Source organism: Mustela lutreola, chromosome 12 (genome assembly GCF_030435805.1).
Source record: "Mustela lutreola isolate mMusLut2 chromosome 12, mMusLut2.pri, whole genome shotgun sequence".
Taxonomy (NCBI): Eukaryota; Metazoa; Chordata; class Mammalia; order Carnivora; family Mustelidae; genus Mustela; species Mustela lutreola.
In genome coordinates this window covers 12,512,827-12,536,857 of record NC_081301.1, presented here as the reverse complement: position 1 = coordinate 12,536,857, position 24,031 = coordinate 12,512,827, and the positions used below count along the sequence as shown (strand labels likewise).

The 24,031-nt window shown below is 46.0% G+C and overlaps 1 protein-coding gene across 4 annotated transcripts in view; it reads right to left on the bottom strand.

Moving 5' to 3' along the window:
* Positions 1–23,803, bottom strand: part of TTLL11 (tubulin tyrosine ligase like 11) — a 225,907-nt gene extending 202,104 nt beyond the window's left edge. For 3 of the 4 annotated variants that reach the window (XM_059141423.1, XM_059141424.1, XM_059141425.1), the window contains exon 1: positions 23,193–23,803. In XM_059141423.1, the coding sequence (XP_058997406.1) occupies positions 23,193–23,642 (450 nt within the window). In that variant the 5' untranslated portion in view covers positions 23,643–23,803. The remainder of the gene's footprint in view (positions 1–23,192) is intronic. The other variant, XM_059141427.1, reaches the window with a different exon arrangement.
* Positions 23,804–24,031: the final 228 nt, after the last annotated feature.

The window sequence follows — 24,031 nt, the reverse complement described above, 5'->3', positions numbered from 1 at the left end:
ACAGGAGAGCAATCCTGCCTTAGAGCTGAGGGGCAGAAGCCACCCAAATGCAGAAACGAACATAGCCGACAATGTCGACAATGTCGACTGGACTAGTCACCTGAGAGTGACTGGATTAATGACCTAAAGACTGAAACATTCCAGACACTGAACTTGGGGCCATAACAGACCCTCTGTCTCTACTAAATCCAGAAAAGCTACAAAATCATCAAGGGGTGCTACTAATCATCAGATGTCTATGCAATAGGTAAAACTTATTGAACATTCAGGAAAGTCCTACAGAGTGCCCTATGAAAGAACAGGAGAGGCCCACAGAGTGGTACAGTCATCAAGACTGGAATCCAAATCTCGATTCTGCATGACCTTGGGCAAATTGTTTAATCTCTGTGAACCCACCCCTTTCTTTGTCTGGGAATCAGGGATGATATTTTTCACCTCAAAGGTTTACAAGGATCAAATGAGATAATCTGTGAAAAATACCTAACCCAGAGAAAGCACTCGCAGTGTTTGCTTCTCTGCCACTCAAACCCAAACAAGCAAGCAAAAGGACTTTGTTTCTATTATAGTCAACCCAACTTCTCCGATGCATAGGGCATTCAGAAAGTTGGTTGACAACGTGTTTATGTGGGAAAATAAATTCTCAAGCTAAAAGCTGATTTGCACTGGTTTGTGTATCTGCCAAAGATCCCTGCTGAGGAATCTGGAATCCAAGGCATCCAGGGAAGAGGAAACAAGGGTCTATTATTAGCAAAGGCTTTAAAAATAAAGAAACCATGTACTTTATCTCTCACTTTCTCATGACAAGCCAAATCTCTAATTCCTAATCTTTTTCTCCACAATAGTTACCAGAATGAAAACATTCCCCATTTTAATGAATGCTAGATTTTTTTTTTTTTTTTGGTCCTACAGATAGTCTCACGCAAGCACACAAAGACATATACATGAGGGGATGGTGGCACAGCTTTCTAGAGTAGCAACACCTGTAGATGGTCAAATACATGTCGATGGGGCATCGGTTCAGTAAGTGATGGGATACCCACACTGCGGGATGTCGTGCAGCCGTAAAGGAAAGGATGCGGTCAATCAATTCGTGCTGACGTAAAACAGTAGCCAAGCTCTATTGTCATATCACACAAAAGGTGCAGAGTAGAGTGCATCATATGAAAGCATTAGCTAAGAAAAAGAACAATTTATACATGGATGCTTCTGCCTACATATCTCTGGAAACCCACCAAGAAGCTGCCCACGGTAGTTGCCTTTGAGGGAGGGAACCGAAGGTGGGATGAGGGACATACTTCTCGGAGGTCACCCTTTTATACTACGTTGATTTTTTACTATGGGCGTGTCTTTAAGTTTTTAGTCCATCAGTGGCATCGAGATACATGGTAATAATGAAGACACGAATGACAAAAGCGTTAACACTCACAGTGTGCTGGCTTATGCACTGGGCTTCTCTCTCAACCGTCCTCTGAGGTGGGGGTTACTATCCCCATTATTCGGCTGAGGACACTGGGGCTCAAAGTTTGGACAAGTTCGATAACTGCCTCCTCCTAGTCCACACAGCTAGCAAGGAGCAAAGCCCGGATTAGCACGCAGGTCTGACAGACTCCAAATCCTTCTTTAGGCTTGTACTGTGGCAGAGACTGCAGGCCATTCCCAAAATGCAGTTCCTTTTTTTTCTGGACACACCAGGAGTCGACATTTCCAGGGTCCCTTGCTGTGACAAAGCCTCTCGGTGACCAAACTTTAGTCAGGCTCCTCTGAACACTCTTCCCAACCAGGCCTCCACCTTTGGCCTTCCTCGCCGCTCTCAGCAGTTCAGCAGGAATCCCCCACCCAGTATCTGATCCCTCTCAGTATCTCATCGAATTCCTCATCCCCCACCTTTGGTATCTGATGCCTCTGGCCTGCTGCAGCGAGAACCCTGTCCAACTGCTCTAGCCAGCACCCTGCCTTGCCCCCGAGGTTTCTTCTTGGTGATTTTCCATTCCTTCACCCACATCCCACTGCTTGGCTACACATCCCCACTCGCCCGAGTGGTATACAGAATACAGCCTAGGCCTCTTTGCCTCTGTTGCAAGAGTTCCTGAATAAAATCTGCTTTTACCACTACTGCCCAGCTCTGGTTTCCTTCGATGAGAGTGAACTGTGAGTCACCGAGCCCCTACATGAGCCAGGTGTTGCCTTCAGGCCTGGCAACACAGTGATGACTGAGAGAGGCCCTACCTGTGCAGTGGGCAGGCTTCCCAGGTAAGTGAGCCCTATCTCCTCAGGTCAGGTCGGAGACACTGCGAAGCAAAGGCGGATGGCAAGTCTGCATTTGTTCCCGACTCGCCAGCTATGCAGTCAGGTCAGGTACCAGGTCAGGCTGGGGATGGGGAGCAGGGCTGAGGAAGGACAAGGGGAGGGCGCGGTCACTCTCCCAGGTGACGGTAGGCGAGAGCCCCCTGCTGGCCGGCCCCAGAGAAGACTCAGCAGCATAACCCCCCAGACAAAAGCATCCCTTCCTGGCAAGAAACAGGAGGACAGAGAGAGGAGAGCTACAGGGCTGAACTTGCTCCCTCACTAATGTGTCTCTCTGCCACTCTGCTGCTGAGGCCGGCACTGGCACATGTTCTCACGTTCTTCCAGATCACAGGCCCTCCCTGGACGCCTGCTGTAGGCCAGACACGAAGACACGAGACAGACAGACAGACAGACACACAGACACACACACACACACACACACACACACACATGCGTGCGCTCACTACTTCTGTCCTCACCGTGCTCACAGTTTAATGTCCATAAACAAATCATTATCCCCATGAAAAGCAATATATACAGAGGAACCTACCAGGTGCTAAGAAGACACAGAGGAAGAAGCAGCTGTTTCCGCATGGGGGGCAGGGGGCATATGGCAGAGGTCACAGTTGGCTGGATATTGAAGTGAGGCTCCAAGTTCAGCGGGCAGGGAGCAGAGGGGATGAACACTATTCCAGCCCAAGAGGTCAGTGGGAACAAGGGTAGTGGCACCTGCCCAACCTGGGCTGTTAGGGTAGAAGACAGCTGAAGGGGGCGGGCGGAGTGGGGGGGGGAGCCTGGCAGGGGTGAGGCTAAAGGGCTAGCAGGGGAGATTGGATGGAGTAGGGATTTTGAGTGTGAGAACACCCACCCCACAGCCTGGTCCCCACCAGAGGGGGGCCTCATCCCACTGGCTTTTGCAGGTGAAGCCGTCTTCCAAAACCTCCTCTTGAATGTGGCACCAGAGGAAGAATCACAGTTGATTCCCCATCACCTTGCTCATTACTAAGCAGCAAAGATCTCAGGATGGGGTCAAACCCATCTTCGAGAAGAGCCACACGAGCATCTCTGAGGGGCAGAGGAGACAGGAGAGATGGAAGGGGAAGTAGCCAGAAGGCAGGAGAAAGGCAGGTGACACTCAGCATGGGGCAGGATGGCCCGCACATCACGGAGCCCGGTGGAGGGGCAAAGAGACAGGCTCCTGCCCTTGGGGAGTGGAGGATCGGAACTGGCACAGGTTGCTGATTCCCTGCCATTCATCCTTTGCACAAAGATTAATCCCTGTATGTCTGGTGGCAAGAAGAGACTGCACAGGGGAGGCAGCTCGGTGCAGGGGAAGGAGCCAGCAGCATGAGGTCAGGCCCAGCGTTGAGAATCTGGCTCCACCTCTCTGTGGCTGGTGTCCCCTACATTCCATTTTCTTCCTCACCTACCAAACACACGGCACCATCTCTACTGGTCAGCGGCACCCACGCCCAAGCTCCTAACCAGAGTCTGGCTCAGAGCTGACCCTGACTGCCCTGTTCCCTTCTTTTTCCCCTCAGGAGGAGCCTTTTTATTCTTTTATTTCCACATGGTCTGAATTTGATTTAACTCTGCCCTCTTCCTCCTCAATGAGGTTGAAATATATCATTGGTTACTTATGGCCCTTCAGGCACTGAGGCCTTTATTAAATAGCAGCGTGATACCCACGTGATGAGAGCGCCAGGGTCCCACTAATCTCTCCCCACTGCTTTGGTGAAGACAGCTTTCAGCCACCCCCTGGGCCGTCATCTCCTTCTGCCAGGAAGGAGACTCGGGGAAGGGGGCACCACTGCCTGGGGGACTCCAGAGCTGGAAGGCAGAGGCCTCTCCCTCACCAGAAAGGAAGACAGTGGTCCCTGGGAATAAGTGACACCAGCCAGCCAGTTCTCCCTGGCGTGGCTCCCACTCCTCCCCCCACCATGGGACAGACGGAGGAGAGTACACTTGACTTGGCCTTGACAGAGACCTAAGTTTGAGTCCTCTGGCCAGCCCAACCTCAGTTACCTCATCTGTAGAGCAAAGGGATGTAGCCTCCTTGCCTCAGAGGGTGGCTGGGCAGCTCTGTTAAGTGACAGGAGTGACTCTGCCGCCCTTCTGCAAAGAGGGTCTGTGGTCCTACCCTGCTGGTTTCTGCAGCTGGACTCAGTTACCAAGTACCACCTCCGAGCACTTGCCACATGCCACAAACTGACCGGGAAGCCACTCTCCCTGCCCTCAAGGAGGCTTTCCCTACTTCTGGTTCACCCCGCCCCCAAGCCCTTCATATACCTTGCACATCACAGTCAGAGGGATCTTTCCAACATACGGAGGTGATTTCTGTCACACACACACACACACACACATACACACACACCTGTTTACAACCACCCAGGGGTTCCGCGGAACTCTCACTCTGCAGTTGGGACCTTCATGTCTTAGCCTCTGCCCACCTCTTGGGCAGGTGGCATCATCCCTCACTGTCCCCTCCTCAAATTCGATGTCGCAGCTGCAGGACAAGGTCTGCAGTACCCCCCAAGTTCCCAGTGTGCCGGCTCACCGCCCTGTCTTGGCTTGCTGCGCCGAGTGTGAACACTGGAACCCTTGCTCAGCCCTGTCTTCCTCCCTAGGAAGGCCACTCAGCGTGGCCTCTGAGTCCCTTATCACTGCCCCTCCTCGTGCAGGGAGCTGTCATAACTAGAGAGTGAGCTTCCTGCGGGGAGGGACCCACGGGGGGGCATTTCCTTGTTCGCCTAGTGGAGCCCACAGTGCAATGTCTGAGGAATGAATGAAAAAGTCATTTCAGTCAATGGCTGTGAAGAGCCTGCTCCCTAGGGAGCCAGGCCTTGTGCGCTGGAGGGTGACGATCTGATAATAAACAATCGTCACCAAGACCTGTGTGGTCCTTGCACTAGGTGAACTGAAAATCTGGTGGGAAAAAGAGAAAATGAAGCAAGCCATGACAGGGATGCTGACTCATGCTGTGAGGGAAGAGGCCTGAGGACAGAGGACTACGGATGTGGGGGGCAGGAGAGAAAATCAACACAGACTATCCAAAACAGCAACACCTCACCAATCTGGAAACCCGCCATCTCATTTATTCAGAAAGTAGCCGGAACCCAGAAAGAAGGATTAGCGGCTACTTAACAACCAAAGTATGTCAAAAAGATTGACTCTTATTTCCCTGAGTGCCTCTGACACACAAGCTTTTGCCAAAACCTGCAGGTTGACCTCATTTCCCTTCCCTCAGTCTCCACCACACGTCCTACATAACTGTTAACAGGGCACTTAGCATCTCACCCTGGACTCACCAGCTGTGTCTGTTCCTCTGAGACGGGGGCCCCCAAGGCCACCACTGGTGGTTTTCTTTAGGTCATACACAAGGATGCTATGAAGCTGGTCACACGCAGGTATCTTTTGTATTTTGAACACTTTCCATATATTTATAATTGATATATTTATATTTTTTACTCTATAACAAATGACTTATTCATATAAGTATTAGTTATTATGTAATATTTACATGTTACCATAGGAAAAATACTTACTGATCTAAACTGGGAATTCAAAAATATTCTGGTTCAGTAAACAAACATCAGATGATTTTATTAGGGAATTTTATATTTATGATGAGAATCTCCTGGCAAATGGTACGCAAGTGTCTTGTTTTAACAAGAAAATATGTATTGTTCCCCTTTGACAAATCGGATTATCAGAAGACTGTCGATTTTCTTTTAAGATTTTATTGATTTATTTACTTGACACAGAGAGATTACAAGCAGGGGGAGCAGCAGAGGAAGAGGGAGAAGCAGACTCCCCATTAAGCAGGGAGCCCAATGCTGGGTTTGATCCCAGGACCCTGGGATCATGCCCAAGCTGAAGACAGCCGCTTAACCAACTGAGCCACCCAAGTGCCCCAAAAGACGGCTGATCTAATAACATCTAAAACAGACTATGTTTCTATCAGATCTGCTTTTATAACTGACGTATAATTGATGAGTACTTTTCATTTTTTTTGAAAAATTCCTCATTGGTATTAATGCAATAGTAAAACCATATTGCAGTTCAATTCAGCTGGTGTTTGTTTCTTATGCCAGTATATTTCTGAATTTTAAGTTGAAATCAACAAGGATTTCGTTATAATACCATGTAAATATTATCTAGTAACTAATACTTTTATCATCAATAATCCACTTGCTTTAACAAATTCATTATTGAGATGTAATTAATATATTGACTAATTTAATATTTTTTTCCTTGAGGAGGGGGCACCTTGTTCTCATTCACACAAAAGGATGGTATAGGCCAGTAGCGGCCCTGTTCAAGGACAGGGATGGTGTCTAGTTGTGTCTTTCTTTTTTTTAGAGCACAAGAGAGCCCCCAACGCAGGCCCGATCTCATAACCCTGAGATCATGACCTGAGCAGAAATCAAGAGTCTGATACTCAACAGATTAAGCCAGCCAGATGCACGCCCCCACCATTTTTTAAGTAGGCTCTACACCCAGCATGGAGCCCACCACAGGGCTTGAACTCATGATCATGAGATCAAGACCTGAGCTGAGATCAAGAGTCAGACATTTAACCAACTAAGCCACCCAAGCACCCCTAATTGTGTCTCTGTTGCCACTGCCTTGAACAGGCCTTGGGGCATGGTGGACATACAACATGTATTTGTTGAATGAATAATGGAAAACTTCAAGGCCACAGGATTTAAAATCATGTATGTACAATCTATTTCACTGTACTTCCTAGAAATACGTCTGCACATTCTAAAGGAATAGTATTGCATAAGTCTTTAAACAACCCTCCTCAGTGACCAGCTGAAGCTCATTAACCTGTCACTCAGAGGGGACCATTCTCCTCTCTCTCTGTTCCCTAGACACAGAATATTTTTTCTGAGAAGACTTTTTTTTTTTTTTTAAGATTTTGTTTATTTATTTGACAGAGATACAAGTAGGCAGAGAGGCAGGCAGAGAGAGAGAGGAGGAAGCAGGCTCCCTGCTGAGCAGAGAGCCCAACGTGGGACTCGATCACACGACCGTGGGATCATGACCTGACCTGAGCTGAAGGCAGAGGCTCTAACCCACTGAGCCACCCAGGCACCCCTTTTCTGAGAAGTCTTAAGAGTAAGAAGTTTTCACAGCTATCACAAACCATTAAAGGAACATCTTTGCAAACTGACTAGACAGTCATAAAGTTTAGTAATTTCTGAGAAAGTGTCATAAAATCCAGTAAGATGGCAAGGCCTTCAAATAGACCCGAGGTTCCTTAAGAAAGGAACAAGTGCACAGGCTAAAGAAAGCTCTGTTATCATGGAAAGTAAACCCAGCCAAAACTGAAGACTCGCATGGGCTTACAAACAGCTGGTTCTCTATTTCTGGCTTGAGCTTTGCAATGCCAGCGACAGGGTGAGTTCACCGCCTGGAATCCCTTTATGTCACTTCCCTTTAAAGAAAATAGTCTCTTTGAAGGTAGTCCAAAAACACAGCCCATGAACCATTACTGATTACACAGTTCAATTCAGTTAACAATTGCCAAATGCCTTCTCTGTGCCAGGCACTGAAGAACTCAAAGATGAATAAGACAAGCTCGCTGCTACTGGATTACCCTAAAGACTAGAGGAAGAGAGAGACCATCTCAATCAATAGCCTTGCCACCCACCCCTATCCTGTCCCAGGTAGCATAGCCTTTCCTGAGGTATAAGACAGCATCCTAACTTATCTTTGTCTGCACTCTGGAGCTCTGATCCATTGTCCAGAGGGATGTTTTTCAAAGGCAGGTGTAAATCCCCTTTTCCCCTGTATACAGGGAATGGTCTGGCCCCTGAGTACCTCTGGAAGGCAAGCATCAGATTAGAAGCTCCCAGATCAAGCCAGGCTCTCTGCAAGGCCATATCCTCAGGGGTGAACCAGAAGAAAAGCTCCTCAGGGAAAAGGAAAAGAGCCTTCCTTTGGAATGCCTAACCATAACACATGCAAGTCTGGAGTCAAAATTTATACTGTGCCTATAATCTTAAAAGTCTAAGATCAAAAATTTAGTTTTCAGTGCTCTAGGTTAATGGAGCCCTCTGAGCCACAAGGGCACAAGATAAAAATCTTCACTTTAAATTTAGGTCTCAGAGAATTATCGGAGATTAAAGTCCCAAGGAACATGAGCTTACTGTCAAAAAAGAAAGGTCTAGAAATATCTAAATCAGAATCCCAGAAAGAGAGTAGCGAAACAATGGGTAAGAGACAATATTGAAGGAGAAAACAGATGAGAATTTTCCAGAATTGATAAAGGACAGCAAACCTCAGAGACAAGAGTCCCAACAAATCTCAAGCAGAATAAATAGAAAGAAACCCTCACCCAGGAAGTCATAATGACACGAACAACATCGAAGACAAAGAAAAGATTTTAAAAGCAGCCCGAAGGAAAAAAAAGACACTTCACCAGCAAAAGAAAAAAAGCCAATGGAGAACTGACCTCTCAGTAGTAAAAATAGAAGTGAGTAAACTGTGGCATGTTCTCAAAGTGCTGAGATCACATAATATCACCTTAGCACTGTATGTGCAGCAACACTATCTTTCAAGAATGAAGGCAAAAGGAAGGTAATTTTGGACAAAGAGAAACTGACAGAGTTTATTACAAATAGCCCCTTGTCAAAGGAACTTCTAAAAGATTCCTTTCAGGAGAGAGAAAACGATCCTAGAAGGAAAGCCCGAGTTGTGGAGTGTAATAAACAAAGCAAATAAACATGGGCAAATCTAAAATACACCAAGGCTTTGTAGAAACTGATAGTAATGTCTAATTTGTAAATTTCAAAAAAAAAGGATAAAGTAAGAGAGAACTAATACATTGGACAACAAAAGCAGGTAAGTCAGGAGGGATGTGACCAAAGTGAAATATCCTAAGATCCTTATGTTGTTAAGAGGAGAGTAAAGATACTAACTTTAGACTTTGTGAAGTTAGTTATACACATATTAAATTTTCTAGGGTTACCACTAGAAGAAAAAAAATATAAGATATATAACTTCCAGACTAGTACAGGGGGAAATGGGAAAAGGAAAAGTCAATTTAAAAATATATGAAATCCGGGGCGCCTGGGTGGCTCAGTGGGTTAAAGCCTCTGCCTTCGGCTCAGGTCATGATCCCAGAGTCCTGGGATCGAGCCCCACATCGGGCTCTCTGCTCAGCGGGGAGACTGCTTCCTCCTCTCTCTGTCTGCTTATCTCTCTGCCTACTTGTGATCTCCCTCTGTCAAATAAATAAATAAAATCTTTAAAAATATATATATATGAAATCCATAATCATAGAGGGAAACATTAATAAAACTCTTCCATGGTAAGACAAAATTAACAGGGCTATAAAATTTGTATAATGCAATCCATAATCTAATCTGATATACATATGTAAAATACTGCATTCAATAACTAGAGGATATGGATTCTTTTCAAAAACAAATAGAACATAACCATTTATAAAGCTATAAAGCCAAAAGCTGGAAAACAGAAAAAAACAAGTAAGGAGAGAGAACAAGAGAAAGAAAGGAAAGAAAGAACATCCTTTAGCCACCATGTTATTAAGATAGAAATTAATAATAAAAAGATAAGCAGAAATAATCTCATAAGTTTAGAAACCCTTAAAAAACCATAAAGCTAAATAACTCACAGGCCAAGGAAAAAATCTTCACAAAAATGTAAACTACATAGAACTAAAAGGTGATTTTTTTTTTTTTAAATGCTACATACCAAAACTGTACAGCCAAAGTGGTACTTAGAGGTAAGTTTGTAGTTGTTTGTTTCTTTGTTTTTTGGGTTTTTGTTTTTAGGTAAACTTTATGCCCAAGAAGGGGCTTGAACTCATGCCCCCAAAGAGCAAGAGTCTCATGCTTTACTGACTGAGCCACCAAGGTGCCCCAAATCTGTAGTCTTCTTAGAAAAGAGATAGGCGAAGCATCTAACTTAATGTCAGAAATAGAACAACATAATAAACCTCAAAAGTAGAAGGAAGGAAATCATGAAGAGCAGAAAGCCATGACATAGAAGACAAAAATAGAATGGAGATTATCAATAAACCAAAAGTTGCTTCTTTGAAAAAACTAATGACATTGAGATCCATGTAAAGCACCATAAGTGAGTAAGCAAGGGAAGTGAGCCTGGACTAGGGTGTGTGGGAGTGGAGGGGGTCAGGAAGACTTATGGAAAAGAGGCGGCATGAGCTGAGCCTTGAAGGATGGGTAAGAGTCAGCCAAAGAAAGGAAGGGCACATTCTAAGGAAAAGGGAAAACATAACCACTGTAAAGGGGAATGGCCCAGCACAAAGGCTCGAGAGACCCCCCACAGTGCAGTGTTAGTAGCAGATAAAGTTCAAGGCATGGGATGCATGAAATATAGATAAGTTTAGTGTCAGATATTACTAAAAAATATTCACCTGAGTCTTTACTGTATACCCAATATCATAGACTGAATACATTGATTATATTTTTTAATGCTGGCAACAAACAACTCCACGAGGTACCATTGTATCACGCCCGTTCTATAAATAAAGAAACTGAGGTCCCGAGCAAAATGTCCCCATGGTTACACAGTGAGTTATTTCAAACCCGTGTCTGGGTGGTTCCAAAGTCCATGCTACCCTGCATCTCAGGTCGTGGAAGTCTTCCCATGGATCTTTTAAGGAGTCTGAACTTTATTCTTGAGGCAAATATTCAAATCTACCCCTCAAAAAACAAAACTCACTCTTAGAGTGAAAGTGTGGGATGGCGTTACAGCTGCCACTACTCTCTGCCACCAGGACAGAGTCCACTTCATGTGGTGTCCAAAGAGTCGACATACCAGTAACAGGCCACACAGCACCGGGCCGACCTGCGTTCCTGAGGCATATTTACAATTACTACCTGGGAGCCAAGCACTGTTCAATGACGAGGACGGGATAAGCACGTGTACTTTTTCTCAGCATCTTTACTGAAACACAGTTCACATACCACACATTTCACCCATGTCAAGTGTGCAGCTCAACAGTGTGTAGTACAGTCATGGAGTTGTGCAACCATCAAACAACCAATATTAAGACATTTCCGTCATCCCAAAGGGAAATCCTGTACTAGCTGTCGCTCCCAACTTCCCCCATCAAAAGCCTCCCCAAGCCGTAGGCAACCACTAACCTACTTTCTCCATACAGATTTCTCTATTCTGAGAGTTTCATATAAATGGAATCACACCACGTGTGGTTGTCTGTGGCTGGCTTCTTCCCCCGAAGATGTTCTCAAGGCCCATCCATGTTGTGGCGTGTATCAGTGCATTCCTCTTAAGGGCCAAATTACATTCCACCGTGTGGACAGACCACACTGGGTTTACCCATCACCTCATGGACATTTGGTTGCTTCTGCTTTTTGCCTATTGTGGATAATGCTACTATGAACTTAGCATAGTGTTTTTTAGTGAACATACATGTTCGTTTCTCTCAGGAGTAAACAAGCGCGATGTAGCAATTCTATCTTTAACATTTTGAGGACCTGCCAAACTGTTTGTCAAGTGCCTGCACCGTTTTACATTCCCACCAAGAGCGTATGAGGGCCCCAATTTCTCCACATCCTCACCAACACTGATGATTTGCTTTTTCAGACATCCTAGTAGGTACAAAGCATATTTCACTGGGGTTTTGATTTTCATTCCCCAAATGACTAACGATGGCACGTGACATTTTAATACAATCTTTAATGTGTCCCTTTTTTTCCACATCAGAGATACTTTGACAAAACCTAAGAGACAAAGAAATAACCTATTGAAACTTTCCACAGTTTCATTACCCAACTGAATGTGAAATGCTTAAATCTTAACCCATGGGAAGAAGATCCAGCAGCCAGATGTGGGGAAAGGGACAAAGGTAGAGAGAAAATCAAGCATGTCCACTGAGTAAATTACTTGAAAATTTAAAAGTGGTAAAGCCACATTCTGATGTGACTATTTTCTTTTTTTTTTTTTTAAGATTTTATTTATTTATTTGAGAGAGAGAGAGAGTGAGAGAGAGAGAGAGCATGAGAGAGGAGAAGGCCAGAGGGAGAAGCAGACTCCCCATGGAGCTGGGAGCCCAACGTGGGACTCGATCCCGGGGCTCCAGGATCATGACCTGAGTTGAAGGCAGTTGCTTAACCAGCTGAGCCACCCAGATGGCCCAAGATGTGACTGTTTTCAATTTAGACATAATAGCTACATAAAAACAGCCCTATCAAAATGCCCTGCCCTGAACTAGGAAAAATTATCAGAACTAGGTTTGGCAAAGATAGAGGAAAGATTCACCTAGCTCACTCTCCTCTCCAATATTTGTCATTACATCTTTCAAAAGCAGCTACTCTCATATACTGTTAAGTAGAAACTGCTACAATTCTTGGAAAGAAAATCAGTGATACATTCCAGAAGACTGAAGAGATAAATGTCCTTTCACCCAAATATTTCACTTCTGCAAAGTTTAAGAAAATAATTTAAAATGTAGGGAAAGGACTCCAGAAAATTTTTTCAGAGAGCAATCAGTCTCAACATTTACTAACATCAAAATTAATAAATGAATAAATCTCACTGGATGAAATTTTTTTTAACAATTAAGATGACATTTCTGAAAGTTTTTATAACTGTCTAAGTTATAATATGGGCATTAATGTTAACAGAGTAACACTATATCAGCTTTGTAAAACATTGACATTGACCACATCAGCTGAAACTTATGCTGAAGAAATGCTGGAATGAAATGCTTCAAAATGAAAAGAGTCATTGCATCTCTGGTAGGACTAAAATTTTTTTTCAAAATTTTCCCCAAAATTTTAGTATTTTAAACAATGTGCTTTTTAAATGAAACTAACAGCCAGGCTCAAAGCCCAGTCCTGTACTGATGACTTAGATAATTAAGTAATTTCCAATGGTCTTATTCAATTCTAGGCAGGCTGGGAAATCATACTCAATTTAGATGGCCAATGTGGTTACTGGAACAAGACCCAGCCCGAGAGCCAGGAGACCCAGCGTCAAGTTCTCAGTTGTATGTCACCTAACACCTCGGAAGGGTGGGAAAGCTGAACCGGACCAGGACTTACTGTGTGGAGGCTCTGGCATGCAGGTTATATATGCTATCAAACATATGCTACTCAAATGGGACAAGCAGCCTATGAGACAAGTATGATGGTCCCTGTGTCAGAACTAATAAATGGGAGGAGTCAAACCCAAATCTAACTCCATTCCATACTGACACCTACCAAATAGAAGTAAGGAAGTCTACCACACTCACTGCATAAAGTTCAAGTCAATTAGATAAATGTATGTAAAAGCTCCACATAAAACGTCTAGCTCTGGGGTGCCTGGGTGGCTCAGTTGGTTTGGGCTCAGGTCATGATCTCAGAGTCCTGAGATCGAGCCCCACATTGGGTGCTGCACTGGGCGTGGAGTCTGCTTAAGATCCTCTCTCTTGCTCTGCCCCTTCCCCCTTCCCTCTCTAAGAAAAAGAAAAAAACCCATCTTGCTCCATAGAAATCTAAGACTCTAAGGTTGTCCACACAGCCTGTTAATCCATTAGAAGTTTAATAGCATCTGAAGATAGAATTCTGTGTGTTTTCTCCCCTCTTGGGCCAACAAGTCAATAATAAGAAAGGACTGCTTTTAGTGAATAGGAAGGAGAAAATTTTTAATTAGAATAAGGTAGATTATGCAAGGCAAGTGATTATCTATTAGATGTTTAAATAATCAACAGGGGAAAGGCTTAGCATGCATATGAGACCAAACGTAATTATCTGTAATATTTGTAAACCGACAAGAAAAACATCAATATAAGCAAAATAGAAACATAAATGACTGGGAAGATAAATGAACAAAGAATACATCTGGGCATTCCACAGAGGAAGTAGTACAAGGGACTGGTAAGTATACGGAAAACCCAACCTCACTGACAAGTAGAGAAATGTGAATCAGAAGACCCCATTTTTACCCAACGATTGGGCTCAGATTTAGAAGATGAATAGGAGATGGCATTGCAGGAGGGGACAAGACAGGCACTCTCAACGTTGCTGGTGGCATTTGACGGTAACCATCAAAACACAAAGTGCATACACCGTCGGACCCAACACTAGGAATTTATCCTACGGAAGTATTTGTACAAATAAACACTTAAATTGTCTGAACAGCGACGTCCCCTGTGCCTTTCTTTGAAATTGCAAGGGAAAAGTGTGGACACAATATCCATCAATAAATTTTATGATGGTATATCCATAACGTGGACTATTAGATTGTTATAAACATGAAATGAACCTACACTTACTAACAGAGAAAGTTGTCCCTGCTAAAAAAGCAGTTGCCAAACACTATACATATTGACTGCAGCATTTAAAATAATGTGTGTTTAAATTTATATATTCTATATGTAACTCTTGCAACTCTACATATGATTCCTTTTGCGATGGTCATTAGCACCACTCACCGGATATTCTGATTATCCTATTTATGCCATCATGGTAGGACCACACATCCCCAAGCCCTGGGAAGTTAGCCATGCCATGTAACGCTGTGCTGAGTGATAGGTGAGCACGGCCACTTCTGGGGAAAAAGTCTTACACAGAGTGCACATTCCCCTCGGTGACTCAGAGAAGCAGGCATCGAGCTGGAAGCACGGGGCTCTGAATAACCAAAATGCGGAAAGCCTCCCTCTCCACCAACCTGCACTGAATCCCTGAGTGTGAGCAAGAAATAAACTTCTGTTGTTATCAAGCCACTGATACATTGTGGTTGATTATTACTAGAGCACAATTTAGTTATCCTGACACATGCAGGAATAAGAAAAAATTCTGGAAAGATCCATACCGAACTGTAACAGTGGCATTGCCTCTTAAGGAGAAGAGTTAGAAGGAAGGGGATGGGGTGAGGAGTGGAGGTTTGGGATCTGTATATATTTTTTATAACCACACATTGTTTTTGGAGGTTGAACAAACTTATTTATAAATAATCTTAGATGTCCAGAAAAATGACCATTGTTGCTTTCTTAGATCCCAATAAACCACAGTTTTGACACAAAGAGAAATAAAATCTCCCTATGAGCATAAAGAACAAAATAGGAAAACTGTCCTACATAAGAGTTCTGGGCAGATGGACAGAAGGACTTTTTGGAAAAGTGACAGTCTACCGAATAAGGATGATGGGCACAGGAGGAAAACTGCCCTATTCTTCCAGCTCCATGAAGAATGAGGAGGTTTTATTCAGATGACAAGAGAAGCAGATGGGGCTAGAGAAAGAGTCATCAGAACTGCCTGCTAGGACTTACAAAGACATTTCTAAAAATTACTAGATAATGGTTCAAACACACCCAGGGAAAAAACACGCGCACAAATGGCAGCCAAGGCAGCTGTTACAGCAAGGCACGACTTACGTGACGTGAAAGGAGAGACAGGAGTCCATCTGGGATGGGGAAGCATGATGACTGCTCTCCACCAAACACTAATCTTTGCAGAGGCATCTGAGGGCCCTAACTTGGCTGCAGCGCAGCAACCACGGGAAGGGGGGAGTTCAAAACTAATGAAAGGGCAAGCAAGGTTATTTGCCTGTTCACACCTCCAAGTTTTTGTTATAAAACTTAATGAAGATGTCACAGAAATTCACTGGAGGGAAAGCCAAACAGGTATTCCTACTGGAAACCCAGGCACTTTAAAGATTTTCTGATTTAACCCTCCTTACAGCCCTACCAAGTATGGGATGCTCATTCCTGGAGATGAAGAACCTTTGGCTCAGAGAGGGGAAGCAAGTTGTCTGTCCAGGGTCACAGAGTCAAGACTCAAACCCGTGTCTGGCTACAGTCTTTCCAGAGTCAGTGGGGAGGACTGTAGGGATGACAGGAGTAAAGAAATCAACCCAGGAAGTCTCCTCCACCCAGCTAATGGGTATATTCATACACACAACCTCAGTCCTCCCTGTGAACTCAAATAGCTACAATAAGCTTCCCACAGTGATGTATTTGATAATTAATACACCAAAGTATGAGGAAGGCACCAGGTTCAAAATGGAGCCTTTAAATTTTTCAGGTAAATTCACAAAGCCTTCAAAGTATAATTGGTTCAAAAAGTTTAGTCTGTGTTATCTTAAAAATTTTAAATCTAGACTACATCACATTGACATTCATTTAAAATGTTCCTTATCCTCAGAGATCTGTGTGTGCTTTGTTATTTGTTATATCCCAAAGCCCAAATATCGTCTGGCACAGAGTTGGTCTCAAATTATTTATTTTTTTTTAAAGGTTTTATTTATTTATTTGACAGACAGAGATCACAAGCAGGCAGAGAGAGAGGAGGAAGCAGGCTCCCCGCTGAGCAGAGAGCCTGATGTGGGGCTCGATCCCAGAACCCTGAGATCATGACCTGAGCTGAAGGCAGAGGCTTAACCCACTGAGCCACCCAGGCGCCCCGGTCTCAAATTATTTATGAAATGATTCCAATGAGCTGGTCATAGATGTTCTGGTTTACCAATAACCTATATACAGACTAAAATCTACAGTAGTTTCTTTTCTAGTTTTTAAAAGTAGGTCAAACAACCAATGTCTGTAATTGCTCAAAGGAAGAAAGATGGCTAACATTTACTAACTACTGACAGTGTGAGTTAAGGCAATTTACATACATTCCCTCATTTAATCTCACAAAAATTCTGCAAGGTAGGTGTCACTTGACTTGTTACAGGTCAAGAAATTGAGACTCAGATTCTATATTTACTACATGATCAGTTAGGTCACATTAGTCATTAGTAGCAGGGATTTTATTTTTTTATTTTATTATTTTTTTAAGATGTTGTTTATTTATTTGAGAGAGAGAGAGATCACAAGTAGGCAGAGAGTCAGGCAGAGAGAGAGGGAAGCAGGCTCCCTGCCGAGCAGAGAGCCCCATGCAGGGCTCAATCCCAGGACCCAGAGATCACGACCCGAGCTGAAGGCAGAGGCTTAACCCACTGAGCCACTCAGGCGCCCCAGTAGCTGGGATTTTAACCCAACAGTCTGAATACAAAGCCCATGCTAGCTCCAAGACACAACGCTTCCCCTCTAGAGAAGGCACTAAACGAGTGGGCAGTTACTACGATAATATGTCCTTTTCAAAGAATAGAATTAAAAGAAAAAGAATACGTATGATTGAATTTTTGCAGTCGACGTCTGCTGATACAAACCCAGAATCCAGAAGCTATCAAAATTGAGGCTATTTACAACAGAGGGTACGTTTACATAACATGGGAAACAGCTCTAGCAATTATCAGCTAAAAAAAAAACAAACCCAGAATTTGAATTTGTACTAGTCATTGAACTTGAGCATGAGCCCCTAGAACTTGTTCTTTGAAGGACTGTTTGAGGTGTTAGTGTGGATTCGTGAAGCTATTGCGCATACCATGTTGTTCAAACAGCGGCTAGTGAGAAGTGATTTTTATGGCCTGACAAGCTCAACGGGCAAAGGAAAAACCACATGTCTATTGAAAGGAGAGCATGTGATGAATGGGATATAAACCGTTCTTACATGCAATGCTGTTTTCAAAAAATGGAATGTAAATTGCAATGACCATCCTGGAGATGAGAAAGGGAGGGAAGATTCAACTCTCCAGTTTTTCATTTTATACTCCACATTCTTCCAGAAGGAATGAGATGCAGTGATTCATAGAGCAGGATCACATTCCACAGAGGAAACAGGCTACTCAGCTAGTCAAACGGCACCCAAGTTGCTTCTCAGTCTGTGGGCAGCAACAGACAGGATTTGGAAGGTGCAGGCACCAAAGATAGATGTCAACGTGTTTTATTTTACGTCCTACTTGCAATACTGCTCTCCTGGATCTGAGCGACTCCACTGTCATTTGAGAGTTATGAGTCAGACAAATGGGAGGGTTAACGAGTGGAGAATTATAAAACACACTGACAAGTGTGCTTTGGAACAAGACAGACCACTGTTTGAACCCTGATTCTCCTTCTTAGTTGCTGTGCCCACCTCAGTGTCTTCAAGCATTATCGGGGACTAATAATAATAGAGTAACCCCCGGTAGGGTGGATTTTAGCCAAGGATTAGCAAAGAAGACAGCGTAGGATTATTGACCAGTTCCAGGCACAGGCCCTAGATGGTTTTGCCACTTGTTACCTGTGGCCTTGGGCTAGCCCTGCGCCAACCTCTTCCTAAGCCTCGGTTTCCTCATCTGTAATTCGGAAGTGATAATAGGATCTACTTCAGGGGTTTGCTGTGAGGATTACATAAAACAATCCACAGTAAATGTCTGATACAATTTTTAATGAACATAAGACACTCAGCACAATGCCTGGCACATAACAGATATTTCGTAAACAGTAACCAATGTTTAATAAACAGTAATATTCTACAAGTTATAAATAGGACAATATAATTAGTGTGTACATATTCGAAGGAAGGTTGGATAAGGTTCAAAAAACAACTCGTGATTTGGGGTCTCTGAAAAAAAGAGCTCCCACTGTAATAGATCTTGGGACAGGCGCTTACACAAGCTATTGTCAACAAAGATCCTTCTGTTGGATCTCTCAGCGCCCTCGTTCCCATCAGCGAGCCGGTGTCCATGGCACCACTGCGTACATATACACAACCTACATCTCCAGGGAGGGCAGCTCGTAACAATAGTGGCATCTGCTCTCCTTGGTGTCTTTCCCTTAAGGTTTCTTTACTGAGGGTGTCAAAACCGCAGAAGGATACACAGGGGATGGGGAGAGAGACTCACACAATTGGAAGAGGACCACACAAGTCCCCACATATTTACTGAGCATCCACCATGAGCCAGGAACCATCTGTCTCTTTCATGTGGCAGCTTCAATAGTGACTCCATAAACCTGATTTAGCTATTCTCAAATAAACTCTCACCTTATCTATTAAGTTCACAGAGCTAACGTTTGTGACTTCTCCTTTGAGAGGCAAATTCAACATTGCAGACACAGTTGGATCAGACCAGACCAGACTGGCTAGAACTGAAAACAGAGTCCTCGGAGAGTTGGCGTGGGGCTGAGAGAGTGGGCAAGAGAAGCGGAGTCTATATATGGCAAAGATCCTGTAACCATATTCAGGCAGAAGCACAAGGCTCTTGGTGTGGCCTCCATTGTCCTCCGTGATCTGGCTCCTTCTTCATCCCTCCAACTCTCCCACACGCTCTCTATGCTGCTATCTTCCCATTCTGCATACGAAAGCTGATCTGTGCTCCTTGCCTTTTTTCCTACTCCGTGTGGAATGGCCTTTACCCCCATTCAACACCCAGACTGGACTGCCATTGTGTGCATGTCTGTCCCTGCTGCTGGAGGGCAAGGAGTGATTCCCATTCACATCTAGATCTGGAACTCCAACCCAGGGTCTGCAGACAGAGATCCAGTAGGAAACAGAGAGAAGTGTCCAGAACTGAAGGCTAGTTTCCAAAGGAGTGTCTGTTTCGAATGCTAGCTCCACCACTGATCAGCCACATGACCTTGGATAAGTTACCCTCTGTGTACTTCAACTTCCTCTTCCGAAAAATAGAGACAATGAGGCCCTTTATTGGGTTGTTGGGAAAATCCGATCACTGTAGATACATTAAGCACTTAGAAGAGTACCTGGTGCAGGCTAAGAGTTACGTAAGGGGTCATCATAGTCGCTGACATTCACAATCATTGTTGTTAAATGTATGTGTAATAAAAGTGAAGGAGGAAGGGAGACCGTGTCCTGTAACCAGGCACGTGTTGAATTCACACGCTGGCTACGTGATGCCGTGCTAAGTGGACCGTGTGGTGTGGCCCCTCACTGTACACTCACAAAGGAAATATTTTTACCCTGGTTGGTGTTCATGATCTTATTTCCTACCTGGACTGCCCGCTCACCCCCGCCAAAGCCAGCCAGCTGGGTGGGTATCCCAAATCCCACAGCTACAGCCCAGCATTCAAGGGACGCCATTCAATCCCTCACGTCCCAGCTCCCGGTGGAGATATGTCTGCTCCTAGAACATCAGTGCTGAACGTTACAGGTGATCTTGTCCACCATCACCCCTGTAACAGATGGGGAAACTGAGGCCTAGAGAAGTAGTGTCTTTACTTCGTTAGTACCTGCTTTATATACATTACTAGTCATCTTTTCAATTTTACAGTAGGTACTAAAAATACCATTGTCATAGCTTAAAGCTGGAAGGAACTTCAAGTTTACCCACTCCAGTACTTTTGAAACTCCACATTCTAGGGTATCAGCATGAAATATGAGCTCTGAGACAAGTAGCATCATTTGGTGAATATTTATCAAACATCTACAGCGTGTGCCAAGTCAAACACCACTCCCGCCCTCCCAGGAGGACCAGGACCTCACAGACTCATAGGGAAGAGGGACATTAAGTGAATAATCACACGTCGAATAGTAAAGTCCTATTGTGGTGAGTGAATTTGTTTTAAAATCTACCAGAAGGAGAAACTCCACCTGCAGGCCAGTGTCTCTCTGAGTGAGAAGGGAAAGGCAGGGTTGGGGTGGAGGGGGCAGTTACAGGTGGTGCCTGGAAACTGCCCCCTACACAGGGTCCACCCATGCAAGGGCCTCGTGTAGATGAACATGACCATTATGTGGCTGTCACAGGAGAGCCCAGGAACCACTTATCTCGCCCAACTTATCCCCCTTTGATAGAGAGGCAGACGAAGAGGCCTAAAGAGCTGAACTCACTTGCCAAACAAGCAGAGTCGATAAACGGAAAGACCATTAAACATGCACATCCCACCATACTGAACTATATGCAAAGTCCCGAATGTGCCTCAGCTGGGCCTATACTATGCCCTCTACCAGAGATACAAAGTCCACAGCCCCTCCTTAACTCCCCGCTCCTTTTTGGCACTCAGAACTCAGCTTACATCTCTCCTCCAGGAAGCTCTTCTTGGTATGGCCTTCTTCTTCTCCCCTAGCACCTACTAAGCTCTAAGAAGGGACAGGGAGACACGCATCACATCATGTGTTCATCCATTCAACAAGTATTTATTGAACACTTACTATGCGCCAAGCACCTGAGGATACAGCAGTAAATAAAACAAAGCCCCTGCCCGCATGGAGCTTACATTCTAATGATGGAAACAGGTAATAAATAACAACACACAATATAGTGTTGAGTAGAGTTTGTAATAAAGAAGAGTAAGGGTTGGAGGAGGGATCACAGGGGAAGGCTTCTCTGAGGAGGTGGCGTTTGCCCTGACATGGAAAGTGACAGAGTGAGCCATGCAGATAACTGGGAAAAGAGCATTTCAGGAAGCAGGAGCAAAGAAGCTATAATCACTGCAATGGGTTTTTCTACTTGTGTTTTATCCCTACTATAATGTCCGGGAGGCAGAGGTTACATCTTAAGGGTCCTTGATTCCCAGGGTCCGGCATCCACGGCAAACACTCACAGACTGAGTGCATGAACCTGGCATGTATGCCTGCTCGTTTCTGAGTCCTTCTGGCTGCATCTCTCAAGATCTAGTCAGCTTCATGTCTCTCTCTCTCACAGGGCTAAGCTAAGTGGGGCCGGTCAGCCTCGCCTGGTTCTTGTGGCCTGGTTTCAGTCCCTGGATTCTTTTTTCATTAAGACTACGGCATTGACAAGTTCTCCAATTCCATGTTGTTCTGGCCCTCTTATCTCTGGCCCAGACCTGGGCTCCTGCCCAGAACAGGGAGCCCTCCTTGCAGGTTTCCTAGGCATGAAAGTCCTCTGAAACCCCAGCCCCAAGCCTGGGGACCCGGACACCAGTAGAGCGGGGAATGAGAAGTCAGATGCCCCCAATGGCTAACCCTTTCCCACCTGAATCTTGACTTCCCTCCAAACTACATGACTCCTTCCTGTTGGGACGCCAACTTTCTGACCTCATTGATCCTTTCTGTGGCCATCCCTCTGTGTGTTCCAACTTCATAAAACCATTCCTGAATGTCTGCCATAAGCCAAGCATAGAGCTAAGTACCCGAATCTTCATGTTGCCTGCTGAAGATGCCCATTCCATCAGCAGACCATCTGAGTCTAAGGCTCCAGACTTGTCTCCCCTAAATTACAATCCGCCACTCCTGGGACCCTGTTAAATAGCCTTAGAAGCTGAAAATTCAGTCAAATGGCTGTACCCAGTCAGCCAACTGCAACAGGCACCCCTCTGTGTCACTGGGGCTGCATCCCAGCCCCCGCCAGGTCTAAAATGGGTTCAGGGATGAATAACCCATCCCTTCACTCACCCGGGCATCCACCACTTACTGACACGCACTATATGCCAAGTCCTAGAATGTAAAATACAGGTCCTGCCCGGATGATGATGCTGGTGGCGGTGACAGCGATGGAGGAAGAGGGAGAGGAGAAGGTGGTGGGATGAGTTACCATTTACTGCACACTTGTGCCACGCTACAATAAGCAGAGTCCTCTGAAAGGAGACAGATTATTAGCTTCACTTTATAGGAAGGAAACAGGCTTAAGAGGTGAAACAACTTGCTCCTCGAAGTCGCATACCTAAGTGGCAGGGTGTGCTGAGACCCTAAGTCTGTCTGCCTCCAAAGTACCAACTCCTCAACCGCCGCACAGGAAGTGCTGTACCATGAGAACATGAATGAAGTGACAGAGAGGGTCCCGGGCCCCGAAGACCCAAAGCTGGTGGAGGAGACAGACATAGAAGCTAAGATCTACGATGTAGGGGAGTGCTGGCGTCTGGGGCGGGTGAGCGCTGATGGCTAGAAGCCAGAGCCGTAGTGTTAGGGGAGCCAGGGGAAGGAGTGACTAACTTGACCCGGAGCGGGCTTCAAGTCTTCGGGAGGAAGTGACTTTGGCGGCTAGGCCTTGAAGGATGAGCACTTGGGAGCCTGGTGCTCAACAGGAGCTCAGCCCTCAGCCCTCAGCCCTTAGCCCTGGGCCGTGAGAGGTCCTCTGAGGACGAACAGTCCACCCTCCCCCCGTGCCCACGCGGCCGGGCCGGGCCTCACCTCCTTCCACTTGAGCTGGCGGATGCTGATCTTCAGGGCGTCCAGGGAGGTCCTGGCCTTGGAGCTGTCCACGGTGACCCGCCGCTGGGAGCAGTATTCGTCCGCCGAGCGGCCCGAGCTCCGCCGGCAGCCCCGGCCCTTGCTCCGGGGCTTCCGGTGCGGGCAGAGGCCCCGCACCCGCGCCGGCTGCGGCTTCGCCAGGGGCAGCGTGGGCGGCGGCCGCGGGGTCACCAGGGCGTCCCCCTCCTCGGCCGCGCGGGGCTGCGCCCGGGCGCGCTCCTTGGACTGCTCCTCCGGCGCCTTGCGCTCCGGCTCCCCGGCCGCGCCCGAGTCCACGCCGACCGGCTCCGCCGCCGCCGCCACCGCAGCCGCCGCCGGCGCTTCGGCCACGGCCACCGCCTCCGCCTCCCAGCCGGCCGCCAACTCCCTCTCGGAGCTGCCCCGCTGCATGGCGCTCAGGGACGGTACCAGCGCCAGTGCCACCGCCGCCGCCGCCGCTCGGCCGTCCCGGCCCGCGACCAAACTGCCGCCGCGGCCACGCGCTCCCCGCCAAAGCCCGTTGCCATGATCGCTCAGGCTTTGGTTGACAAGGGCGGGCACCTCCTCGGGACGGGGCCCGGGAAGGGACAATCGCGGCCGGAGCCGCGGCGACCTCATAGGCGGCGGCGCCCACGTGATCAGGCCTGTCACAGAGGCGCGGGCGGCCATCTTGGAAGAGGGCGGAAAGCCGCCTGGGACCGCGGGCTCGGGAAGACGGCGCTGGTTATCTAAGGGCGCAGAATTTGGAGGCAAGAGATGAGATTGAGGTTACTAGGGTTTGGGGCACTTGTGGGGCTCCT